This window comes from Emys orbicularis, chromosome 17, assembly GCF_028017835.1.
Source record: "Emys orbicularis isolate rEmyOrb1 chromosome 17, rEmyOrb1.hap1, whole genome shotgun sequence".
Taxonomy (NCBI): domain Eukaryota; kingdom Metazoa; phylum Chordata; order Testudines; family Emydidae; genus Emys; species Emys orbicularis.
Window position 1 is genome coordinate 25,846,837 of NC_088699.1, and position 23,406 is coordinate 25,870,242.

At 57.2% G+C, this 23,406-nt stretch overlaps 3 protein-coding genes across 4 annotated transcripts in view; 1 reads left to right on the top strand and 2 right to left on the bottom strand.

Moving 5' to 3' along the window:
• Positions 1-1,813: 1,813 nt before the first annotated feature.
• Positions 1,814-2,918, bottom strand: DNAJC30 (DnaJ heat shock protein family (Hsp40) member C30). Its single transcript, XM_065418476.1, has one exon. It carries the CDS (start codon positions 2,916-2,918, stop codon positions 2,049-2,051), a length of 870 nt encoding a protein of 289 aa, XP_065274548.1. The 3' UTR covers positions 1,814-2,048.
• On the top strand, positions 2,866-14,025 carry BUD23 (BUD23 rRNA methyltransferase and ribosome maturation factor). 2 transcript variants are annotated; one of them, XM_065418477.1, is made up of 12 exons: positions 2,866-2,936; positions 3,281-3,318; positions 4,613-4,708; positions 5,149-5,231; positions 5,378-5,474; positions 8,960-9,056; positions 10,049-10,099; positions 10,380-10,465; positions 10,770-10,815; positions 11,443-11,504; positions 13,116-13,205; positions 13,551-14,025. In XM_065418477.1, the coding sequence occupies exons 1-12, from the start codon at positions 2,889-2,891 to the stop codon at positions 13,603-13,605; spliced, it is 849 nt and encodes a 282-aa protein (XP_065274549.1). In that variant the 5' UTR covers positions 2,866-2,888; the 3' UTR covers positions 13,606-14,025. The 2 variants fall into 2 exon arrangements, with proteins under 2 accessions (XP_065274549.1, XP_065274551.1); XM_065418479.1 differs by having other exon boundaries at positions 2,901-2,936; positions 3,281-3,524.
• A 5,528-nt stretch (positions 14,026-19,553) lies between these two features.
• The window catches only part of STX1A (syntaxin 1A), a 296,907-nt gene continuing 293,054 nt past the window's right edge, over positions 19,554-23,406 (bottom strand). Inside the window, exons 9-10 of the mRNA XM_065418475.1 lie at positions 22,441-22,551; positions 19,554-19,631 (exon numbers count right to left, since the gene is read on the bottom strand). Coding sequence (XP_065274547.1) covers positions 19,554-19,631; positions 22,441-22,551 — 189 coding nt within the window. The remainder of the gene's footprint in view (positions 19,632-22,440; positions 22,552-23,406) is intronic.

The window sequence follows — 23,406 nt, forward strand, 5'->3', positions numbered from 1 at the left end:
GATGCAGCTAGAGCAGCCTCAGTTGAGAAGGAGCATTAATAGAAGTAGGACTGGAAGTCCCAGCACTCCAAACCTCTCTCACTCCATGGAATCTAATCCAGGCCTCTATCCCAAACTCCTAGCACCTCCTTATAAAATGACAATGCTGGGACCTAGAACTCCCCACCCCACCCCCACCTACGTCACCCCAGCCTGACAGGGGGATTAGACTCAGTGCCTAATATCAAATAAGAAAGGGACAAGCAAAGTAGTCCTTTTAACTCACAACACTCCTTGCGGCAGAACGCTCACCCACAGGGCAAGCGTTCCTCTGATCATACAGAAAACATCTCTGGATTCTGTGGTTGTTTCGGGGATCTGTTCTATGCATTTCCCTATTTACAGGAAAATGAAAATTTTCTGCAGTGAGAGGCAGAATGCTGGAATTCAGTGCTCAAGGCTATGAGCCAAGCACAGCGGATCAAATGCAAATGAGAAAGTACGAAAGTGAAATCCTTGGCACACCAACAGCTACCTTGTGATATCCATTTTCAGCTATGGATTTCGTTCACTCCATACTGCGTGGCAAAGTCAAGTGAAACACAAGTAAAACCCTCACCTGCAGAGGGAAGAAGGTCACTTCCACTGCAACATTCTCGGTCTTAAACCACCTCAAAATTTCGTTACATATAAATATAATATCCCTATTTGTCTGAACACCTCTTACACACAGGACACACGGATCAGGACACAATGAAGTTCAGTACCCAGAATGCTACGCTTCCCAGTTATGAAGCCCTCTGGGAAGATAGGTTGGAGCCAAGTACATCAGCCCGAGACAGGGTAGGCTCCCCACAGCTTAAACATACAGCAGTGTTTATGGAAGACCCTAAGAAGTGGGGAGACAAGAACCCTTCTCTACTTGTAGACCCAGGCAGGTGGCCTCACACCACAAGACAGAATATTTGCTACCACCATCCTGAGCTGTTCTAATGAACCCAAAAACCTTTGGTACCAAGTGTACTGGAAGTCAGGCAGGTCTCCAAGAGAGGCAGGGGAGCCAATAACAAAGGCAGCAAGCCCAGCTCAGTGAGGTGGTAAGAGCAACCAGCTGCCTATACATTGTGGAGATAGCATCTGTCAGTTCTTGATAACTCAAGACCCATACCAAACTACTCTTCAGCACCAGTGAGAATACAATCTACTCATTCATCAAGTGCAAACAATAGGGAGGACCCAGTCTTTGCCTAGTTAGGCTCACCCTACAATCTGATTTTAGGCCTGCTCTCCACTAGGAATTTACATCAGTATAGCTACCTCTCAGGGCTGTGAAAACCCCACACCCCTGAGACATAGTTATACCAATTTAACCCCAGTGTAGGCAGTGCTAGGTTGACAAGAATTATTTCATCAGCCTAGCTAATGCCTCTCGGGGAGGCAGATTACTACACCGATGGGGAATCCCTCCTGTCAGTGTACGTAGTATCTACACTGAAGCGCTAAAATGGCACAGCTGTGTCACTTTAGCATTTTAAGTGTAGACATACCTGAAGCGAGCAGGTCCAGAGGACTCCCTTTGGATGAGACTGCAGGATTTGAGCCTCAAAGGTGAACTGAAATGCATTTTATACCCATTAGGACTAGAGTTCAGGGAAGAGAATTCTATTAACACCTAAAACCCAGCAAAAAGCTGCATTCTTTCCCCCGCGGTGAGTGGTAGAAACATCGCCAACTCTGGCAGGTGAAGGGCAGCTCCCTGAATTCTGCTCTTGGCAGGCAAGTGTCAGAGGAGACTTCTGATTTGGAAGGGTAATTATATTTGCCCATACATGCAGTGAAGGAATTCGGATCTCAAACCGATTTGTGAAGATATTTTAATGGCATTTCAGCTCCCCTAAGGCGTCCTTGCAAAAGCACAAGGCCCGTTACGGACCGAATCGTAGAGATCTCCGCAGCTACCCTTCCCCGTGTGGGCCTGTCCATCGGCACAACCAAAACCTTGGGCCAAGTCCGGGGGTGCGGCGCATTTTGCCAGGCTGCTTTCCGGCACGTCGGGGAGCTCCGGGGCTTCACTTCATGCCGACCAGCAGCACCATGGCGGAGAGCAGGAACGCGGCGACCGAGAACTGCGTCAGCCTGTCCACCTGCCACCTCTTGGCCGCCTCCTCCTGCTGCCGCTTGCGCTGCTGGCGCCGCTCGCGGAGGAGCTGCTGCCGCTCCAGCTGCTCGCCGTAGTGGGCGCGGTAGAAGGCGTCGAAGTCGAAGACGGGCGCGGCGGGGGGGCGGCGGGCGGGCGCGCTGCGCTGGCCGGGCGCGCGGGGCGAGGGCCGGCCGGCCGAGCTCAGCTCCTCGCGGCTCAGCGCGCCCCGGTCGTACTTGCGGCGCAGGGCGGCGCTGCCCAGCACGGCGTAGGCCTGGTGCAGCGCGGTGAAGCGCGCGGCCGCCTCCTCGCTGCCCGCGTTGCGGTCCGGGTGGCAGCGGAAGCTCTGCTCGTAATAGGCCGCCTTGATCTGCGCCTGCGTGGCGCTGGCCGGCACGCCCAGCAGCTCGTACAGCCCCGCGGGCCGGGCCGGGCCCCCGTCGGCGGCGCTGCGGCCGTAGGGCCGGGCGGGCAGGACGCGGCCCAGGAGGGCCCGGGGCCAGCCCCGAGCAGTGGGAGCCGGCGCCATGCCGGCCGGGTGCCGGGCGCAGCCTGCGGCCTCGGAGCGGCTGCCGGTACAGCTCACCTCGACCCGACTTCCGGGGTCGCCGGCACGGCACGGCCAATGGGAGCGCTCCCTGTGAGGGCTGGGTAGCAAGAAGTCCCGGCCAATGGAGTGAAGAAAGTCGCGCGGACGGACGGCTGCCTCGACCAATGGGAGCTGCGCACATTGCGCCGCGGCTCGGGGAGATGACGTCAGAGTGCAAGCATGGCGGGGAGCGGTCGGAGGCCTGAGCATCGCGGGCCCCCGGAGCTGGTGAGTCCGGGACCCCTAAGGCAGGGCCCGGTGCCGCTGCGTCGCTAGGCTTGGCTGGGGGCGGGGCCCTGGGAGGGGTTTCTCTGGGCCTGTGGAAGGGCTGTCCCGGGGAGTGGGGCCCGGCTTGGAGGGGGTGGGACTGTGGGGCTGGGTCCTGGGGGTTCTGGGCCCGTGAGGGGCTGCCCCGGGGAGCGGAGCGGGGCTCTGTGGGGATCGGGGGCGCGGCTTGACCCGGGGGAAGTAGCGGAGGTCTCTGGGCCCGTGGGGGTTGGCCCTGGAGGGCATGGCGGGGGGAGCATCAGCCTATCGTTCTCCGAGTTTCACGCTGTTTGTTTTTCTTGCAGTTCTACGATAAGGCTGAGGCCCGGAAATACTCCCAGAAGTAAGGGCGCTTCCCCTTTATGCTTGCTCCCTTGCTGTGGTGCACATGGCCAGTCCCTAGTGGAGGTGGTGAGGATGGGTCTTGTCCCATCTCTGTGCTGATGTCCAGAGCATCTGGAGTGCCGTTTGCCGTGTGTCCCAAAAAGTGTCAGTGTGCACCAAGAAATGCAATCTGAACTAAATTGCATTTTGAAAAATCTCAAGCAGGTCTGTGGTGCAGCTGCTCTGCTGACGTTAATGGGTGTGGAGCTGTCTCCTGTGCAGTAGTAAAGCCAAACTTTGCACCCTCGATAATCTATACGTTATTCCCTGATAACCAGAAATTTCTATGCTCAAACTCTGTTCACTATTTTTTTTTAACATCATCTTAATAAAATTTTTAAATCTGCTCCCAGCAAGCGTTCTCCATTTATACTGCGCAGCTATCCCCATAGTGAGCATGAGATCTGCCGCAGTGCTCTTAGCTATTAACTCCTGAGGAATGGTAGAGCAGGCAGAGTTGAGTGCCTGACTTCAGTCTTAGTAATTATGTGGAGAGCTGTATTGACCAATGGTACTAAAGAGCAGGTGGTTGAAAAAAGCCTAAGCCAGTTTATGCAGGGCCCATGGGCCCCCAAAGGAATGCAGAAATTTCCACCACAAGGCCGGTTCCCATCTTAGGCCTTTCCTTGTGCTTCCAAATACTACATTGTCTTCATGAATAACTAAGGTCTGAGCCAGAAGTTACCTTGGCTGTGACTTTATTCTGGGTAGCAGAAGCCACTTAGATATTTCATTACTGCTTTCATGTGAATAAAGGTAATGGTCTCAAGTTGCAGTGGGGGAGGTTTAGGTTGGATATTAGGAAAAACTTTTTCACTAGGAGGGTGGTGAAGCACTGAAATGGGTTAGCTAGGGAGGTGGTGGAATCTCCTTCCTTAGAGGTTTTTAAGGTCAGGCTTGACAAAGCCCTGGCTGGAATGATTTAGTTGGGGATTGGTCCTGCTTTGAGTAGGGGGTTGGACTAGATGACCTCCTGAGAAATAGAAAGAAATAGAAAAAAAAGAAATTAATGGAGATATCCCATCTCCTAGAACTGGAAGGGACCTTGAAAGGTCATCGAGTCCAGCCCCCTGCCTTCACTAGCAGGACCAAGTACTGATTTTGCCCCAGATCCCCAAGTGGCCCCCTCAAGGATTGAACTCACAACCCTGGGTTTAGCAGGCCAATGCTCAAACCACTGAGCTATCCCTCCCCCCCAAGGTCCCTTCCATCCCTGAGATTCTATGATTCTAAGGAGGATTCTTTCTCCTCAGCTCTCGAATGATTGAGATCCAGTCACAGATGTCAGAGCGGGCTGTGGAGCTTTTGGGCTTGCCAGAAGATCAGCCATGTTTCCTTCTGGATGTTGGGTAAGACCCTGCATATGAGCCATGTAGAACTGTAAGGATGCTGCTTTCCTCCTCCCGCCTTACCTCACTGGCAGCTGTGCACATCTCTCTATCAGTGTTATAGAGGGCGAACAATTTATGAGTTTACCCTTTATACAGGGTAAAATGGATTTATTTGGTTTTTAGACCCCCTTTAAGTTGCTTTCAGTTAAGCCTACAGCTGTTAGGGGACGTGGTTCAGACCCTGGGTCTGGGTTTGCAGCAGGCTAGCGGGTCTGGCTCAAACTGGGCAGGGCACTGAAGTCCTAAGCTGCCAGGGCAGGAAAGCAGGGGCAGAAGTAGTCTTGGCACATCAGGTGGCAGCTTCCAGGGGGTTTCTGTGATGCAACCTGTCACAGTCAGTAAAAGGGCTGGATATTGGGATTGATCTACATTTCTAAGACCTGTTCTTTTGCTTTTAGCTGTGGCTCTGGTTTGAGTGGAGATTACATCTCTGAAGAGGGACATCACTGGGTTGGGATGGACATCAGTTCTGCCATGCTGGGTAAGCAGATTCTCTTCCACGGCATGCCCTAGTGGGCAGACAATACATACGTGCAGTGGGAGGGATAGAAATGTATAAAATGCAGCCCTGGGTACTGATCTGAAGATTTGTCGCCATCTGCCTGACTTGTCTTTTGTGCTGTGCAGATGTTGCTATGGAGAGAGAGGTGGAAGGAGACCTCATCCTTGCAGACATGGGGCAGGGGATTCCCTTCAGGCCAGGCATGTTTGATGGCTGTGTCAGGTAAGACATTGCTCTTTGCTTTCTTCTCTTAGTTCTCAGAGCTCTGCCTAGCAGGAAGACACAACACAAGCCTGGCCCTGTTAGCTGGCCTTACCAGCTTGCACACCATAGCAGGTTGTTGAAATTTGGACAGGCTTTGAATTAGGGATGCTTCTTCCCGTATTTGGGAGCAGCTGCTGGAAAATTACCTTTGACTCTCATAATACTGAACTGTGAAAACAGGGAACGGCTTATCCAAAAATCGAGGAATGGCTAAGAGTCACTGATAACTAAGGCTAGCAGAAGGTGCTGACTACCTGTGCTGAGCATGGCATAAGAAACTAGATCATGGGCATGCTGCTCATTTGGGGAGGGATGGGAAGGGTCAGAACCCCTGAACCACAGAGGGGCTCCCACTGACACTAACGGGTGGTTTGCCCAAGTATATAACCTGTTCGCTAGTTAATGCTGCTGTTATATTCAGCGTGTCACAGATCCATAGGATCTGTGCTGTGCCCCAGCTTTTAAACCCCTTTGGTGTGCCAGATCCCCGAAGGGCCCCAATCTTCCTTCAGCGCAGGCCCGCAGCCTCACCGCCTCTGATGTGCCCCTGGGTCCAGCACTTGTGATTCACACCATAGTGAGTCCGACTGCGCTGGACTCCTGGTCACACTTTTACACTGGTCAGGGACTACTGCACCTCAGCAGGTATTTGCAGTGACACCAGGCAGCATTTTCAAAGCAGAATAGGGTTTATTAGTCATCTGGAACGCATCATCGGGAGTCCTTAGGTTAGCACAGAGAAATCAAGGTTAAGATATAGTGCATCTGGTCAGGCCAGAGCAATCTGCCAGCCAAGCTGCTCCAGATTCCATTTTAGGCTCTCGGTCCCTTTGCCCCTCCACAGGGAGAGCAGCCCAGCCTCTCCCAAAAGCTACTCTTTATTCTCTGCCTGGTACCTCTTAGTCCCTTGTTCTGGAGCTGGCCTCTGTTCAGCTTCCCTGCTGAGAGGTGGGGGGGGAAACTTCCTCTTGATGGTTGTTTGCTAGGTGTGAATTGTCTGGTCACTGGGGCTTCCCATTGCCTCTTTGGGGTCAGCTCCCAGACTTCTGCACTGGGCAGCACAGCATGGGGAGGAGGTGACCAGCCCTCTGTGGAGAAAGAAGTGGTTCAGGACTATTTAGAAAAGTTGGATGAGCGCAAGTCTATGGGGCCGGATGTACTGTATCTGAGGGTGCTAAAGGAGTTGGCGGATGTGATTGCAGAGCCATTGGCCATTATCTTTGAAAACTCATGGCGATCGGGGAGGTCCCGGATGACTGGAAAAAGGCTAATGTAGTATCCATCTTTAAAAAGGGGAGGAAGGAGGATCCGGGGAACTACAGGCCAGTCAACCTTACCTCAGTCCCTGGAAAAATCATGGAGCAGGTCCTCAAGGAATCAATTCTGAAGCACTTTCAGGAGAGGAAAGTGATCAGGAACAGTCAGCATGGATTCACCAAGGGCAAGTCATGCCTGACTAACCTAATTGCCTTCTATGAGGAGATAACTGGGTCTGTGGATGAGGGGAAAGCAGTGGACGTGTTATTCCTTGACTTTAGCAAAGCTTTTGATACGGTCTCCCACAGTATTCTTGCCAGCAAGTTAAAGAAGTATGGGCTGGATGAATGGACTATAAGGTGGCTAGAAAGCTGGGTAGATCATCGGGCTCAACGGGTAGTGATCAATGGCTCCATGTCTAGTTGGCAGCCAATATCAAGCGGAGTGCCCCAAGGGTCGGTCCTGGGGCCGGTTTTGTTCAATATCTTCATTAATGATCTGGAGGATGGCGTGGACTGCACCCTCAGAAAATTTGCAGATGACACTAAACTGGGAGGAGTGGTAGATACGCTGAAGGGTAGGGATAGGATACAGAGGGACCTAGACAAATTAGAGGATTGGGCCAAAAGAAATCTGATGAGGTTCAACAAGGACAAGTGCAGAGTCCTGCACTTACGACGAAAGAATCCCATTCGCTGTTACAGACTAGGGACCGAATGGCTAGGCAGCAGATCTGCAGAAAAGGACCTAGGGGTTACAGTGGACGAGAAGCTGGATATGAGTTGACAGTGTGCCCTTGTTGCCAAGAAGGCTAACGGCATTTTGGGCTGTATAAGTTGGTGCATTGCCAGCCGATCGAGGGACGTGATCATTCCCCTCTATTAGACATTGGTGAGGCCTCATCTGTAGTACTGTGTCCAGTTTTGGGCCCCACACTACAAGAAGGATGTGGAAAAATTGGAAAGAGTCCAGCAGAGGGCAACAAAAATGATCAGGGGGCTGGAGCACATGACTTATGAGAAGAGGCTGAGGGAACTGGGATTGTTTAGTCTGCAGAAAGAAGCGGGGGGCGGGGGGGGGAATTTGATAGCTGCTTTCAACTACCTCAAAGGGGGTTCGAAAGAGAATGGATCTATTCTAGACTGTTCTTAGTGGTAGCAGATGACAGAACAAGGAGTAATGGTCTCAAGTTGCAGTGGGGGAGGTTTAGGTTGGATAATAGGAAAAAACTTTTTCACTAGGAGGGTGGTGAAGCACTGGAATGGGTTACCTAGGGAGGTGGTGGAAGCTCCTTCCTTAGAGGTTTTTAAGGTCAGGCGTGACAAAGCCCTGGCCGGAATGATTTAGTTGGGGATTGGTCCTGCTTTGGGCAGGGGGTTGGACTAGATGACCTCCTGAGGTCCCTTCCAACCCTGATATTCTATGATTCTCAATTGGTATGGGTTGGTTTCAGCAGGTTCCAGCCAGTTCCTTAAAATTCATTGTGCCCAGGCAGCGAGATGACACCCCCCCACCCACCCATCCCATGTCTCCTGCTGCCCCAAGAGCAGACTTAGCCTTTTAGCCCCCGCTGAATAGCAGTGGAAGGTACGGGAGGAAACTGAGGCACAGATAATCCATAATACTACAGGAAATTCCCACTTCCTCACACAGCATCACCCACAATTATGGACTCTGGTTATTGTCGAATGCCCTTGAGGTGTCATTGCTGGGCTCCAGAGTGACCCCCACCATTTCTATAAATCTCTCTCTCAGCACTCCTGTCTTCAATGGTCTACGGTTGCACTACATCCACTCAAATCTGAAAGGTTTTGTAACCATAAGGACTAGAAACTCTGAATGAAAGCTTGCATTCTGCAGAATCTAGATCTGACAGATAAGTACACCAAGTGACTTGCAAATCAAATATGTGACTTCCTGAGCTAGACAGCATCTCTTTAGAATGGGCTTATACAACACCTTTGCTCCTGAAAAGTAGGAGGCAATGCACTGATGAAGCAAATGCAGTAGTTGTCTTGGGCCCAACAGTTCATCACATGCTATCTTGGACTATAGAATAGGTATGAGGGGCACTGGTAGAAGGAGGATGTTAGGGGACTTGAGTCTTTGTTAAAGAATGTGGCTTTGGTTGCTCACATGGGAGGCTTGGTGGCTCAGTGTCACTTAGGTCACGCATTCTCTTTCAGTATTTCTGCAGTGCAATGGCTCTGTAATGCTGATAAGAAGACACACAGTCCCCCAAAACGCCTGTATCGATTCTTCTCAACCCTTTATTCTGCCTTGGTAAGTGGTGAGTGACAGATATGGCCATTTCCTGCAATGTCCTTGAAAAACCTTATTGTAATTCGTGTATTGTGGGTGGGATTGTATGTAACCTTGTATTGTTTTAATATGTTTTCTCTGCAATGTCAGAATAAATGTGCTTGCTTAGAAAGAGCTGCGTGGTAACTTGTAACTCCTGGTAAATACGCTGTTCAGAGCCTTTGGAGCGAAAGTAAAGTGCAGACGCTGGCCTGTTTAGGCATCTGGCTTGCTGGGAATATCACAGTGTAGGCCAGGGGTCAGCAACCTTTCAGAAGTGGGGTGCCGAGTCTTCATTTATTCACTCTAATTTAAGGTTTTGCGTGCCAGTAATACATTTTAACATTTTTAGAAGGTCTCTTTCTCTAAATCTATAATATATAATAAACTATTGTTGTATGTAAAGTAAATAAGGTTTTTAAAATGTTTAAGAAGCTTCATTTAAAATTAAATTATAATGCAGAGCCCCCCGGACCGGTGGCCAGGACCCGGGCAGTGTGAGTGCCACTGAAAATCAGCTCGCGTGCCGCCTTTGGCACGCGTGCCATAGGTTGCCTACCCCTGGTGTAGGCAGTGAACTGTGCAGCTTGGAAAAACCCGGCTGAGGGAGAGAGACGGGGGTCTCTGCCCAAGAGAGCTAGAAGCTTTTGGGTGCCCTTGATGGATCTCAGGGGGGAAACAGGTGCAGTTACCCTGGAACTGTGAGTTTTCTTAACCCTTTATTCTGTTTTGGTAAGTGGTGCCTTCTCAGCCAGCCAGCCGCCCCTTCCTTCTCCCAGAATGTCAAGGGAAAGAATGTCCTCTTTCAGGTGATGTTCCCCAGCAGGCTATTCTGGCTGTAGTGGGTAGTAATGTCCATGCACCATTAACAAGAACTCCCAGTTCTGATTATGCCATGTTGGGCTGGGAGACTGTGTGCCGGGGGGAAAGCCTGGTCTGGAACAGGGGTTTATAATCACTTTTGTTTCCTGTAGGCCCGAGGATCCCGAGCCATCCTGCAGTTGTACCCTGAAAACTCAGAACAGGTGACTTTGGCTGACGGGGAGAGGGGATGCAGGGAGGGATGAGGCAGAGAAGCCCTGCTCAAAACTTGGCTGTTTTTCCAGGGGGTGTTGGGAGCTGAGGTGGGTGTGTGAAGATGGGCTGCTTTAAGGGCCCAACAGAACAGGGTTGAGCATTTGGATTGCAAGATTTCCCAGAGGTCTGTTCACTGGTACTGGTGAAGAGCCGGGGCCTCGAGGAGCCATGGGCAGGCAGGTGATGGCCGAACAGTTCCTGACAGCATGTTCTCTCTCTCTCTGCCAGCTGGAGCTCATCACTGCGCAGGCCATGAAGGCAGGGTTCACGGGAGGAATGGTAGTGGATTATCCCAACAGCGCCAAAGCCAAGAAGTGAGTTGTCTCCTGCTGGTCTGAGGCCACTGAGTGTGACCTGTGCTGTGATGAGCCTTGTAGTGTATTACTTTACTGGACTCTCTGACATGGCTGTGTGTATCCCCCGTATGGAAATATTGCCCCATGACAGAGGCAGGAGTTCCTGTTACAGACCCTGGTACTGATCTGTGAAGGACACCTGGCCTCAAGTCGGCTTCTGGAAGCTGTGTGGGAAGCTCTTGACTAGGCCTCTGGATGTTCAGAGTCCCAGACTCCCAACCTGAGGCCCAGGAATCTCATCTCCTCTCTCTCACTCTTTCAGGTTCTTCCTCTGTCTCTTTGTTGGGACGGCTGGTGCGTTACCAAAGGTAATGAGCTGCGGCTCAGAGACGATGGCGCAGCTGGCAAAGTGGGAGGGAGCAGGGGGCGGAGTGCTCAGGATCTCCTGCTGAGGGATGCTCTTTTGGTGGGTGTGGTTGCTAGGTAACCTGAACAGAGGGAGCCTGGCCAGAGGCTCCAGCGGGCTGTGTGACATCGTCCCGCCAGGGGGCCGACCTGGGCTTCAGAATCAAACCTTTGGACAAGGGATCTGCACAGAGGGGCTGATTGCCATCCCTGATTGTTCAGCTCCAGTGGCCTTTGTGCCTGAAGTCTGATGTGGCCCCCCATCGTGCACTGGTCCCTTCCCAGAAGCACTATGGGAGAGGGGGCCTAACCCTGTGTCCTTAGTACCAGGATTGCCTTGCTCACTTGCCTAACCTTGGCTCATCCTGTCCCAGACCTTCCATTGAGCCAGCTCGGGGCTGGCCTGGTTTTGCCTCAAGCACTGGAAGATCAGTTTGCTCCTTCCCTATGGCACAGCCTGTCCCTGAGACTTGCTGAGTCGGGCCTCGTTCCAGTCCTCGCTCTTGCAGAGCCCCCCTTCCCCTTCTGTCCGGGAGTGGTGGCTGGTGCTGCGCTTTGTGGCACTGAGGCCCATCGCTTTGTGCTTCCAGGCCCTTGGTGCTGAGTGCGCTGATGGAGAGGAGTCCCAGCAGGCCAAGTTCACCAATGAAAGGTACCATGTTCACCAAGGTCCTCCCCAGGAGAGAGACCGCCTCTGGGGGCCTGGCTAGTGGGGATGGGGGTGTCACTGACGCTGGCCTGTGGAGTCAGGGAGCTGGAGGGCCAGGACCCTGCGGTGGGAGGGCTCTAGCTCTGGGTGCTCAGTTTCAGGATTGCCTTGGCCTGGGGAGGGAGGGATAGCTCAGTGGTTTGAGCATTGGTCTGCTAAACCCAGGGTTGTGAGTTCAGCCCTTGAGGGGGCCACTTAGGGATCTGGGGGAAAATCAGTACTTGGTCCTGCTAGTGAAGGCAGGGGGCTGGACTCAATGACCTTTCAGGGTCCCTTCCAGTTCTATGAGATAGGTATACCCAGCCGTTTCCAGTCAGCCAGCTCAGGGTTGGCATGGTTTAGGCCACTGTGGAGTAGCAGAAGATTTAGCTACTTTATGGCATATAAGATGGCCCGAAGGGGTCTGTTCTGCTTGTTTATACCTTAGATCATCCAGCCTTATCTTGGCTGGGAGAACTCTGGGGTGGGGCTGAGTCATGAGCGTTTGGGCATGAAGTGGAGTGGGGCTGTTGGATTTTTAAGATGTCCTTTCTCCCCCGTGTTCTTGGAGTTCAGTGCATGGTAACTGTTCAGGCCGGCCGGCCCAGGGCTTGTCTGCATGGGGACATTCACTGGCATAAGAATGTCCACATGGGCAGTCATACTGGTATAATTGTGCCAGTAAGTTACCCTGTGTAGCCCTAAATTCCCTTCCTTCTCAGCTGTTTGGCCATGTCTCTTGTGATGCCGGGCTTTCTGGGTATGGTGCATTTCTCTGCTGTTGGCATGTCTCCTCCCTAGGTGGTGGTGCAGGGCAAAGCTCCCCTTGCAGCCGGTAGGAGAGACTGAGAGCACCAGCCAGAGGATAGTCGTCGTGGTTGCCAGGAGCTGTTGGTTGCCATGTTTTCCTGCCTCTGACACTGTTCCACTCCTTAACAGTACCCAGCTTATGGCTCCTAATTACCGAGGCAGCGTCCTGGCAACTTGCTTAAAAAAGACCAGATTGCAGCTGCCTTCCTCTGTAATCAGGGGTTATGTCCCATGGAGACCCCTGGTTCCCAATTGGCTGTCAGACTAGAGTCTGATAGTGCCCTGCATGCTGGGATGCGCAGTCCCCACCCAGGTGCATTCCTCTCTAAGCTGAGGTGACGGCTGACTGCTTTTTTGTGGAGTATTCTACCCCCCTGTGGTGCTGATGGCCTGCCTGTCTGTGCTCCCGCAGAGCACATGGGGAAAGCACTCAGCCCTGCCCCGCTGCTGGAGGCAGGGGTTGCCTTGACTGAGGACTTGTCACCATTTTCCTTGCCTGCATCTGCATCCTGCTTCGGCCAGTGCTGCTTGCCCATGCCGCTGCTCGCTGCCGTAACTTCCAGCCTCCCCCACACCTGGCCTGTCATTGTCCTGGCTGGCCTGAGAGGGGCTGGGGATAACTGGCCAGTGCTCACTGCCCTGACACATGGGAACAAGAGCTGTCCTGTTCTAGGAACTGAATCCCAGAGCCCTCCAGAGGCAGCGGAGTGACTGATCCTCCTTGCGTGGACCCCCATCAGCGCCATCATTTCTGTTTCTCTGTAGAACACGGTTCAGAAATGCCAAAGGCAAGTCTGTAAAGAAAAGCCGGGACTGGGTCTTGGAGAAGAAGGAACGCAGACGGCGGCAGGGCAAGTACGTACCATGGTGCCTCCCTTTGCCCGGGTTCCCATGGGTGGGAGGGAGCGAGTAGCGGGCATTGTATGGTCTGTAACCCGGCCGCCTCTATCTCCCATGCAGACAGTGGCTACCACCATTGTTTCAGGGCATGGTAACAAGGACATCAGCAATTCAGTTTCACTGTAGCCATTACCTGCCTGTGGGCAGCATGGCCACAGCCCTTTTGTCCTGCTGCAAGCCTGTTCTAATGCTTCTGCTGACCCCTCTCCTGGTGGAGGCTCTGGCCCTTCCAGCTCTGGGGCCTGATTCGCTTATAGCCCACATCCCTCCCTACAGCGTGATCTGTTCTGTGCTCTGCAGGGAAGTGAGGGCGGATACGAGATACACTGGCCGAAAGCGGCGGCCTCGCTTCTGACTACCCCGCATAGTCCAGCTCGGTGGTCGCCATGCAACAGCCCCTGTGGAACTTCCCTGGATGGACCCCCTGGTCTGAAAGCTGCTTGTATGGAGCGGGTCTGTTTGTGGCCCTTGCAACGGGAGGCTGGGCCATCTCTGCTGCTGTCCAGGATCCCATTTGATGCTTCTGGTCGTATTTAATGGGATGATGCCGGTCAGGAACAGACTCACTGCATCTATTTTTATGTGCTGGGTGCTGACATTGAGCCAGCCACTTGTAGACCCCCTTTCTTTAGCCATCTGTTATGAGAGCCAAATGGAGGGAGGTCAGAAACGCTGGTGGGCAGCCTGCCCCAGTACTGGGTGCAAAGTGCCCTGGGTGATGGGACCTTTCCTGCTGAGCTTCCAGCCTACTCAGTAAATAGGCCCTTGGTTCCGAGTACCGCAGAGCTGTCATCTTTCCAGGGGTGGTTCTGTACACAGCAAGGGCTGATGGACCTAGTGCTGGTCTCCGCTGCTCCTCCCTGGTTCACAGGAGTATTTGCACAGTGCTGTGCCCTCTGCTTGGCTGCTGCAGGGTTACGTACTCCGGTTGTGTGGCGTATGCTCAGTGAGCACTGAGAAAACCCACCAGTGGACCAGAGTAAGCGCTTCTGCAGCACTCGGGTTGGCAGCTGGAGGTGGGGGGCTGCTGTATGCTGCCCACCCCACAGGGGCCCATTCCTCCTTTAGCTGAGGGCTTCAACGGGCCCTTGGAGGAACACTTCTGTTCCTGGCTGCAGCATGGCCAGGCCCAGCCAGCCAATGGAGGTGCCCTCTGTTCGTCCCTCCCCTCAGCCGCAACAGAGCGAGGAGCCCACTGCTGGGTTTACGGCTACAAATGTTTATTCTACATAAAAATTCCACCAAATGGGAAGCTGTTTTGCACCCAAAGCTGGGGGCGGCGAGCGAGCTGGGGGTGGGATGGGAGCTGGACGTAGACAGGAGGCAACGTACAATGTTGTTCTAACCATGGGAACAGAGCAAGTCGGGTTCAAGATCCACATAGAAAACAAGGACACTTAGCTCACGGTACAGCGACGTTACAACCAAGGGGTTGCTCTGAACTCTTTCAAGTACATTAATTAAAAAACAAATCCCCAGTATGAGTGAAAGCTGCATGTACCCCCTCCCCTCCCTTGCTCCTGAAATACTGTGTCAAGCCCCTGGCGCTGGGAGGCCTAGGGGCACATAGGACAGATGCTTCTTGAGAAAAGATGTGTTTCCAAAGGAAAAGTAAAATATCTTCCCCACGCCCAAACCCAGCATGGCTAATCGCATCCCCTCGTGGGACAGGCCAGGGCTCCCCGAGGTGCAGGGATTGCACTATTGCACCAACCCACCTTCCCTCCCCTATCCCCTAGAGAATGCCCTTAGCTGTGCCTGCTGTAGGCTTCTCAGCCCCACTGGTTGGTGGTTATGTCAGCTCCTGACAGAGCAGCTGCTGGGAGGGGAGCCCTAGCTGGGCAGAAGCCCACTTGCTGTATTGCTGTGTCCCCAGTTTGTATTGCTGGTTTCCGCAGTGCCTTCCTCTTCCTCCCCCCCCCCCCCCCCCCCCGGCATGCTCAGCTGTTCTGGCAGCAGGGTGGTGTGCTGAGTGCGGAGTCCCTGCAGCAGGGTCTAATGCAGCCCCTGCACCTGAGGATGGGAGGCAGGGCTGTCTGGCTCACCCCGGCCGGTGTTCTAGCCCTGCTACTAAAGGCTGCAAAGGTGCCGCGGAGCCTTCTGCCTCCGCAATGGGTGTTTAGGAAGAAAGAGCTGGTCAGCCTCCACAGCAGCTGCAGTTTTTGAAGGGGCGACCACCAGTCCTTGCTCACCAAGAGCTGTCATGCTGGCAGCCCGTTATTGCTTGCCTACGGCAGGAGCCCTTCCCTGGCGGGCGCGTGGGCCAGGTTTTGCATGAGGCAGAGCAAAGCAGCATAGTATTAAATCTCTCTGCTAGGGGGGCAGATGCATTGGTGCCTAGAATCCAGGCCCCAGCCTAGGCCAGGAGCAGCTGCCACTGGCTGAATGTGCCCAAAGGCAGCGTGTGTGACCATATGCAGCCCTTCTCCCCCAGCAGGGCTGCCAGGGCCGGGGGGAGGATGACCCTTGACCCTGCCCATTTCTCAAGCTTGCTGTGACGTAGCTGCTAGCAGCTCAGGACTACACCAGGGTTAGGCCCAGAACCCATGTGGGACTCAAGCTGCGCAATGCCAGAGGCTGGTTACCTGGAGGGAGCCGAGCCCAGCCCAGCTGTTCTAGCGCTATCTTCGGCCTGCCCTGCCACGGCTGGAGGCACCAGCAGCAGCTTGGCCAAGCACCAGCCAAAACCAAACACATGCTGCTTTTCTCTCCCAGTGGCCCCCGGGCTGCTGGGGGAGGGGGCTGGAGTTTACGCCTCATGTGGCAGCAGCCAGATCTACCCTGATACCCATGCTGTGCCTGGCACCCTGGGAATTGCAGCTGCTTTGCAGGGCCTTCAGTACTGGTGGTGCAAGGTGGGAACACTCATTTAGGCCAACTCAGCAGGTTGGGGCCTATGGAGGGGGATGGGGACTAAATACTGCAGCACAGGTGTTATCACACCAAGGCGGAGGCTGGGTGGCCAGTGTCCCACTGTGGCCCAGCACATGGTGCCCAGCAGGCCTGGGTCAGCCCAGTCTCCATTCAGCCTGGTGGGATGCAGCTCAGTTGGCCACCTCCTGAAAGCCACCTGCCGACCTCAAATCTCAGCATCATGTGAGCCCTGCCTGCTAGGGCTGGTCACCCTCCAGGTACAGCCCCTCGGCTCCCCTCCCCAGGGTGCTAAGGGCCAGCCCCACCCAGCAGTGCTGGGGGTGGGGGTATGAGTCACAGCTGGTCACAGCCCCTGCGCTTGCTGCGTGCGGCACAACCCCTGACCCCACAGTCCCAGCAGCACACCACCTAGGCTGGACCCAGGCCAGCTGCACAGCTGGGCGTGACACACACTGGCATGACAGAACCCACCTGTGCAGCCTTCCCCCTGGCCACCCCTGCCACTAGTCGCAGCGCAGCCTCAGGCAGTCACTGGGGATTTGGCTTTCAAGGGGTGTTATGCTAGTTCAATGGGGTGCGCTCCCTTTGCTCCCCTCTGCCCTCGGGGCCAGGAGGTGCCAGCATAGCCCCTGCCTGGCTGTCTGCCAGGGAGCAGGTGCTCTGGTGATGGCATTGCAGGACTGAAGCCAAACGTGGGCCTGGTGGGGCAGGGACGGACAGACCCTCAGAGCCCCACAGCTGCGGTGGTGACTCCATTGCAGGTCAGGCCTTGATGCTGGATACTGACTGGTGTCTGTGGGGCCCGGCTCCCCTGGCTGCTCCCCCAGCCTGGGGACGGACCATCGGGTACTGGCATAGGCTGACCAACTCCAGTTAAAGCCCTCGCCTGCCACGCACAGGGCAAGCCCCTCTCCACACGCTGCGGGGATCCAGGCAGGGCCTTGGCGCAGCCCCACCCCAGGCAGGCGAGCCCAGCTGGGCTCTTGCTCTCAGGTGTCTCCGGGCACACAGAGCTGCAGGGCTGGGAAGGGTCAGAGGGCCAGGCTCTCGCTGGGGGCTCCCTCCAGCAGGTGTGCAGGCTGCCACCGCTCACGTTCGCTGCAGCCCTTGGGGCGGGGTGGGGGGATGTGGTGCCCTGAAGCCAGGGGTGGCTTGGTGAAATGGTCCCTTGAGCACTCAGTGCTGACGAGCTGGGGGTGAGGTTGGGGCACCCCCTAGAGGAAGGCCAGGGGGCTGGCATGGCTCTTGCATTACAGCCGAGGTGAGGGGGGTCCCCTGGCTAGGGGAGGGACAGAGCCAGCCCTGCAACACTCTCCCTTAGGGAGCTGGAAGAGACAGAGCTTACAACACTGAGCGGCAGCAGCCCACTGGCCGTTCAGGAGCCTGGCTGCTCCGTCGGGGCCTCAGCCTGGGGGCGGGGGCGACTGCCGGGCTCCCATGTGCAGCCTGCACCCTTCCCCAACTGGCCAGACACAGCAGGGTTGGGGGAACCAAGCGCGGTTGGGGCACAGAGCCCAGGTCTGTCGCAGGGGAGGGGCGACGGGGGCCAGGCGTGGCCCAGAGAGTGGGGCTTAGAGTGCCATGCCCAGCGGGGAGGGGGACAGGAAAGAGCAGCCAGGATTCCTCTCCGGGGCAGCACCAAGCAGTCGGTCACCTCTCCACCGCCATGTGCCAGCCTCAGAGGGCTGAATGCAGCCACAAGGCAGTGCAGGGCCCTGGTGCCCCTTACCACAGTGGGTGTGGGGGCAGATGATGGGGGCTAGGGGCAGGGCCGAGAGCTGCCTGCAGGAGCCCCAGCACTGGAAGGGCTGCCCAGTGACCCACACCCAGGACAGCCTGAGCCTCTGCTCTGGCCTCATCCCCTTTCCTGGGTGGGTGGCACAGGCAAGTCAGCCGCTTCCTGCCCAGCCCCAGAGGTGGCTCCAGGCCATGCAGTGGCCACCAAGCTCCTTGCCATCTGCCTGATTGGCGCTGCCCATCTCCCCAAGGCCAAGCGGGCATGGAGCAGCCCAGGGAGCGCTGATGCCGTGGGCCGATTCTAAAGGGGTGCAGTCCCCCAGGGAACCTGCACCAGCACTTGGGAAGCATCAGCACAGGAGGGTCGTAGTGCTCGCCAGGGGGGCAGTGCAGCAGAGCACACGCCCCCTTGCCCCCATGGAACTGGGCCCAGCCAACCACACAGGAACGGCTGCAACATAGGCCCAGCCTTGCGGAAAACACCCTCCAGCCACAGCAGGGCAGCAGCAAAGGGAAATGAGCCCCCTGCAGCCAGCCAGAGGGGAGGGGAAGGGGCAGCACCAGGGACTGGGCCTTGCACCAAACAGCCAGAGAGGGGAGGTCAGGGCCAGCGGAGGTGGGCACTGCAGCAAGCAGGCAGGGGTGGGTGCAGTGGCATGTATGGCCGGGGGAGGGAGCACTGTGGGGAACAGGCGGGGTGTGTGTGACGCTTTGTCAGCAATGCTCTGGGGAGGGGGAGCACTGTGGGACACAGCAGAGGGATAGGTGCAGTGCCAGGCATGCCCTGGGGAGGGGGGCACTGTGGGAAGCAACGGGGTGGAAGCAGTGCCAGGTATGGCCGGGAAAGGGAGGCACTGTGGGGTGTGTGGCGCTTTGTCTGCAATGCTCCGAGGGTGGGGGGGGCCACTGCGGGAAGCAGCAGTGTGGGTGCAGTGCCACGTATGGCGGAGGGAGGCACTGCAGGGAGCTGCAGAGGGGTAGGTGCAGTGCCAGATGTGCCCTGGGGAGGAGGACACTGCTGGGAGCAGCGGGGGTGGGTGCAGTGTCAGATATGGCTGGAGGAGGGGGGCACTGCAGGGAGCAGCAGGGGGTAGATGCAGGCCAGGCGTACCCTAGGGAGGGGGGCACTGCAGGGAGCAGGCAGAGGGATGTGGCACTTTGTCTGTAATGCCCTGGCAGAGCAGATGCAGGAGCTATGACTGAACACCCACTGGCAGTGCCAGGCTACAAAGCTGGGTGGGGACTGGCTGGCTAGCTCTCTGCTCTGTGGGGGGACACACCACTGCCCCTTGCTCTCCCTCGCCCAGCGCCATTGGCATGCCCTGCTGTCCTGCACCTGGCACCGTGCTAGGAGACTCACTACATGAGGGCAGCCTGCCTCCCTCCTCCCCCCACTGCGCCAGCTGGCTGCCTTGCTTTAGGCTCAGTGCCGCATGCGTGCTCTGCCCTCCATCGGGCCCAGCTCCCCCCATGTCCCAGCCCCCCACACTGGCCGCCTGCCCCCTCGCCACACAGACGCACCGCACCGTACACACAGTGTTACAAAACGATCATGCATTAGAAACTGAAATTCTGCTGGGAAGGCCCCTCCCTGGCGGCTGCAGGGCTTGGTCCCCCTCGGGCGCGGCTGGGCCCTGGCAGCTCGGCAGCTCCATCGCATTGTCTACAGAGAAAGTTTCGCCTTGGCAAGGTCTATCCGAAAATGCCGCCGAAGGTGGAGGCGATGACGATGCCCAGGACCACGCAGCAGATAATGATCATGATCTTCTTCTGCTCAGGCCACCCCACAGCACCGACAGGGGAGAGAGGGGGAGAGGTTACAATCCAAACCCCAGCACCCAGGACGAGCCCCTTAGCTGCCCAGCGCCCCCTGCAGGGCTGTGCCCGCCTGAAACCCCGGCTCAGCCAGATACAGGATCCCCCAGCATCTCTGTCTCACCAGCTGGACTGAGCCTGTTCTGCAGCCCGGGGGCAGGGCTGAGACCCCCCTCCGACCACGCAGCCACCGGGGGCAGAACTACTGCGAGTTCTCTCCTGCCTGGAGAGCACGTCAGTGCCAGGCCAACCGGGATCCCTGGGCCCTCCTGACCCAGCCAGGGGCTCCCTCAGTGCAAAGCCGGACACACGGGGCATCAGAGACGGGCTCCGTTTGCACATACATTGCCCTGGGCAAATGCCTGCAGGGCAGCGCTGGGCTGGGCCCAGGCTGCAGAGCACCGGGGGTGGGCTCAGCCCATGTTCGCTTGGTAGCTCTCAGGAGGGCCTTGCTCGCCCCACTGCCTCGAAGCCAGAGGGCTGGAGGAGAGGGGGAATGCACCCTGTGGCCCCGAGGCTTGGACAGGCCTAGCCCCAGCCAGCCCATTCTGTCCCCCCCTCCCCCGTCCCCTCCAGCGGGGGAGTCATTCTCTGCTCATTAGGCTGCTGCGAACCTGGCCTCTGTCTGTGGCTGCTCATGCCTGAGGGCTCAGGGCCAGGCGTGGTCACTGAGAGCCCAGTGCCATGAGGCCTGGACCGAGCTGCCCCGAGAGGGATGGACACATTGTCCCAGGGGCTAGAAACGCCCCCACAGCACCTCGCCAGGGCATCTCCGGGGTGTTCCTTGTGCTCACGCTTCCGGGCAGGAGGGGTCCTTGTGAGTCACCAAAGACCACCCCCCACATGGCACTAGAGAACCAGCCAGGCTCTGGAGCAGCAGCCTGTGGCCACCTGGACTAGCCACTGGATGCTCTGATGCCGTGTGACAAATCCCAGCTGATCTGGGGTGAAGCCCACAGCCCTGGCGGCAGTGGTACCGGAGGGCTGGGGTGTAACTGGGGCAGGGCAGCAGCCAGTTGCGCTATTTGTTCTGGCAATCGCAGACGGCGCGGGCCTGCCTGTTCGGGCTGCGAGTCCCGACTTCCTGCCGGCATAGACGACTCGTGCCTCTCCATATTGGGGGGGCACAATCTAAAGGGTGGGGGCACATGACCACCCCACGTGTCTCCTCTGCCCGCTGACCCCCTCTCCATCCCACGGTACCTGCAGGGGGGAGGGTCTGTCCTCTCCCTGCACCTTCCCCCCCGCGCACATTTGGCCCCTCTCCCTGGCAGCCGAGCGGGGAGCAGGACGGAGCCGCTTCTGCCTAAGAGAGCCTCCCCGCCCAGCTGCCACGTCCGCCACTCCACTCCTGGCCAGCTGCTCCCTGTGAGCTGCCACATTCCCCCCATCTCCCTGCCCAGCTGCCACGTCCGCCACTCCACTCCTGGCCAGCTGCTCCCTGTGAGCTGCCACATCCCCCCCATCTCCACGCCCAGCTGCCACGTCCGCCACTCCACTCCTGGCCAGCTGCTCCCTGTGAGCTGCCACATCCCCCACATCTCCCCGCCCAGCTGCCACGTCCGCCACTCCACTCCTGGCCAGCTGCTCCCTGTGAGCTGCCACATCCCCCCCCATCTCCCCGCCCAGCTGCCACGTCCGCCACTCCACTCCTGGGCAGCTGCTCCCTGTGAGCTGCCACATCCCCCCCATCTCCCCGCCCAGCTGCCACGTCCGCCACTCCACTCCTGGCCAGCTGCTCCCTGTGAGCTGCCACATTCCCCCCATCTCCCTGCCCAGCTGCCACGTCCGCCACTCCACTCCTGGCCAGCTGCTCCCTGTGAGCTGCCACATCCCCCCCATCTCCCCGCCCAGCTGCCACGTCCGCCACTCCACTCCTGGCCAGTTGCTCCCTGTGAGCTGCCACATTCCCCCCATCTCCCTGCCCAGCTGCCACGTCCGCCACTCCACTCCTGGCCAGCTGCTCCCTGTGAGCTGCCACATCCCCCCCATCTCCCCGCCCAGCTGCCATGTCCGCCACTCCACTCCTGGCCAGCTGCTCCCTGTGAGCTGCCACATTCCCCCCATCTCCACGCCCAGCTGCCACGTCCGCCACTCCACTCCTGGCCAGCTGCTCCCTGTGAGCTGCCACATCCCCCCCATCTCCCCGCCCAGCTGGCTACGCCCTGGGTGGGAACTGCCACGTCCCCCACCCATGCTGCGCTCTCTGGCCGGACCCCACATGCTCCTCTCCACATTGAGTCCCCGACCGGTCGGACAGGCCAGGCCCAGGTCTGCTCCGGCCCATTCTGAAGGGAAGGCAATTGTCCCTCCCCAGGAGCTGGCATGGCACAGCTAGGCCTTCTCCAGAGCTGAGCCCTGCAGCCTGGCTCATTTCCTGGGCCCAGCCTAGTGTGCAGGCCCGGCCCTAACGCCTTCTCGCTCTGCCACTCTCCACTCTCAGCACTGCCCATGTCTGTCGCTGAGGTTATTGTCGCCCTGCTGGGGTCTGCTCTCCAGCCCACACCATCTGCTCCCCCGGCCTGCACGGGGGGGCTGCGCTCCCCAGCCCACATTCAGGCAGGCCCAGCCGCATGGCAGCTGGAGCACCCTGTGCCAGATGATGGGGAGCAGGGCCCGAGGGACAAGGGGCTGATGGGTCGCTCCCCACAGCAGGAGCCCTGGCGTGTGCTATCCAGCAGTGGGCAGCACATCCCTAGCCCCTGGGGCAGAGCAGAGAGGGGCTGCAGGCCCAGGACTGGCCTTCGCCGCACACGCTACTCACCCGCCTGGCTTTGCTCTGGTACTTAACAGCCTTTTTGGTGTCAGACACAGCCCGCTCCACGTAGTCCACAGAGTGCTCAACGTTGTACTCAATGCGGTCAATCATCTCGCCCTGCGCAGCACGGGAGACAGACAGACAGCCAAGCCAGAGACCACACAGAGGCAGAGACGGACAGCGAGGACACACAGACAGACATGAATTCCAGTCATCCGTCCCCCACCTGCTCCCCTTACTTGCCTGCTCTCATCCTGCACCATCTGCAGCGCACGCCAGGGTCCTTCCCAGCACTTTACACTCTACAGTGCGAATGCAAGGGCTTCCCACTCCACCATGGTCACTGCTCCCCCTGCACAGGAAAGAGAGAGCGAGTGTGTGTGTCTCTCGACATACCTCCTGCTGAGCCCTGCCCTGCACTCGGGGGCCTGGAGCTGGGCTGGGGGGAGAAGGACTTCAGTGCCCAGGCCGTTTGGGAGTCCCCAGACCCAGCTGCTGTGTGGAGATGTCTGCACTGCAGCTGCTGGCTTCCTTGGACCCCAGCTCCTTGCCCCACTGGACACTCCAGCTCCCCACAGTGGCCAGGCAGCTGCAGAACCCTACGGTGGCCAGTCCACAGGATGGGCTGTCCAGGTGGTTTGTTGTGCTCTGAGGCAGTCCCTTGGCAGACAAGTGGCCATGCTGTGCTCAGCGGGGCAGGCAGATACGCCTCAACCCAGACGGGTGGGCTGGAGGGGTTGCTTTCCCCATCCGGGACTGGCCCATCGGTGTAGGACTTTGGGACGTCAGGGTAAGCTACTAAAGAAACTTTTGGCATTTGTCACCAAGGACTCATAACTCTACCAAGAAAGCAGGCCCCAGCAGCCACGGCCACCAGCCTGCATAGAGCAGACATCGCACAGAGAGACAGGCACAAAAGCTACAGCCATGCATGGACAATCCCCCCCCCACCACCACCACCGCACTACTGTG

Coding starts and splice junctions, on each gene's coding strand:
- DNAJC30 (XM_065418476.1), bottom strand. CDS start 2,918: ATGCTCAGGCCTCCGACCGCTCCCCGCCATGCTTGCACTCTGACGTCA.
- BUD23 (XM_065418477.1), top strand. CDS start 2,889: ATGGCGGGGAGCGGTCGGAGGCCTGAGCATCGCGGGCCCCCGGAGCTG. Junction 4,709..5,148: donor TGTTTCCTTCTGGATGTTGG/GTAAGACCCTGC, acceptor TTTTGCTTTTAG/CTGTGGCTCTGGTTTGAGTG. Junction 10,816..11,442: donor CGGCTGGTGCGTTACCAAAG/GTAATGAGCTGC, acceptor TTGTGCTTCCAG/GCCCTTGGTGCTGAGTGCGC.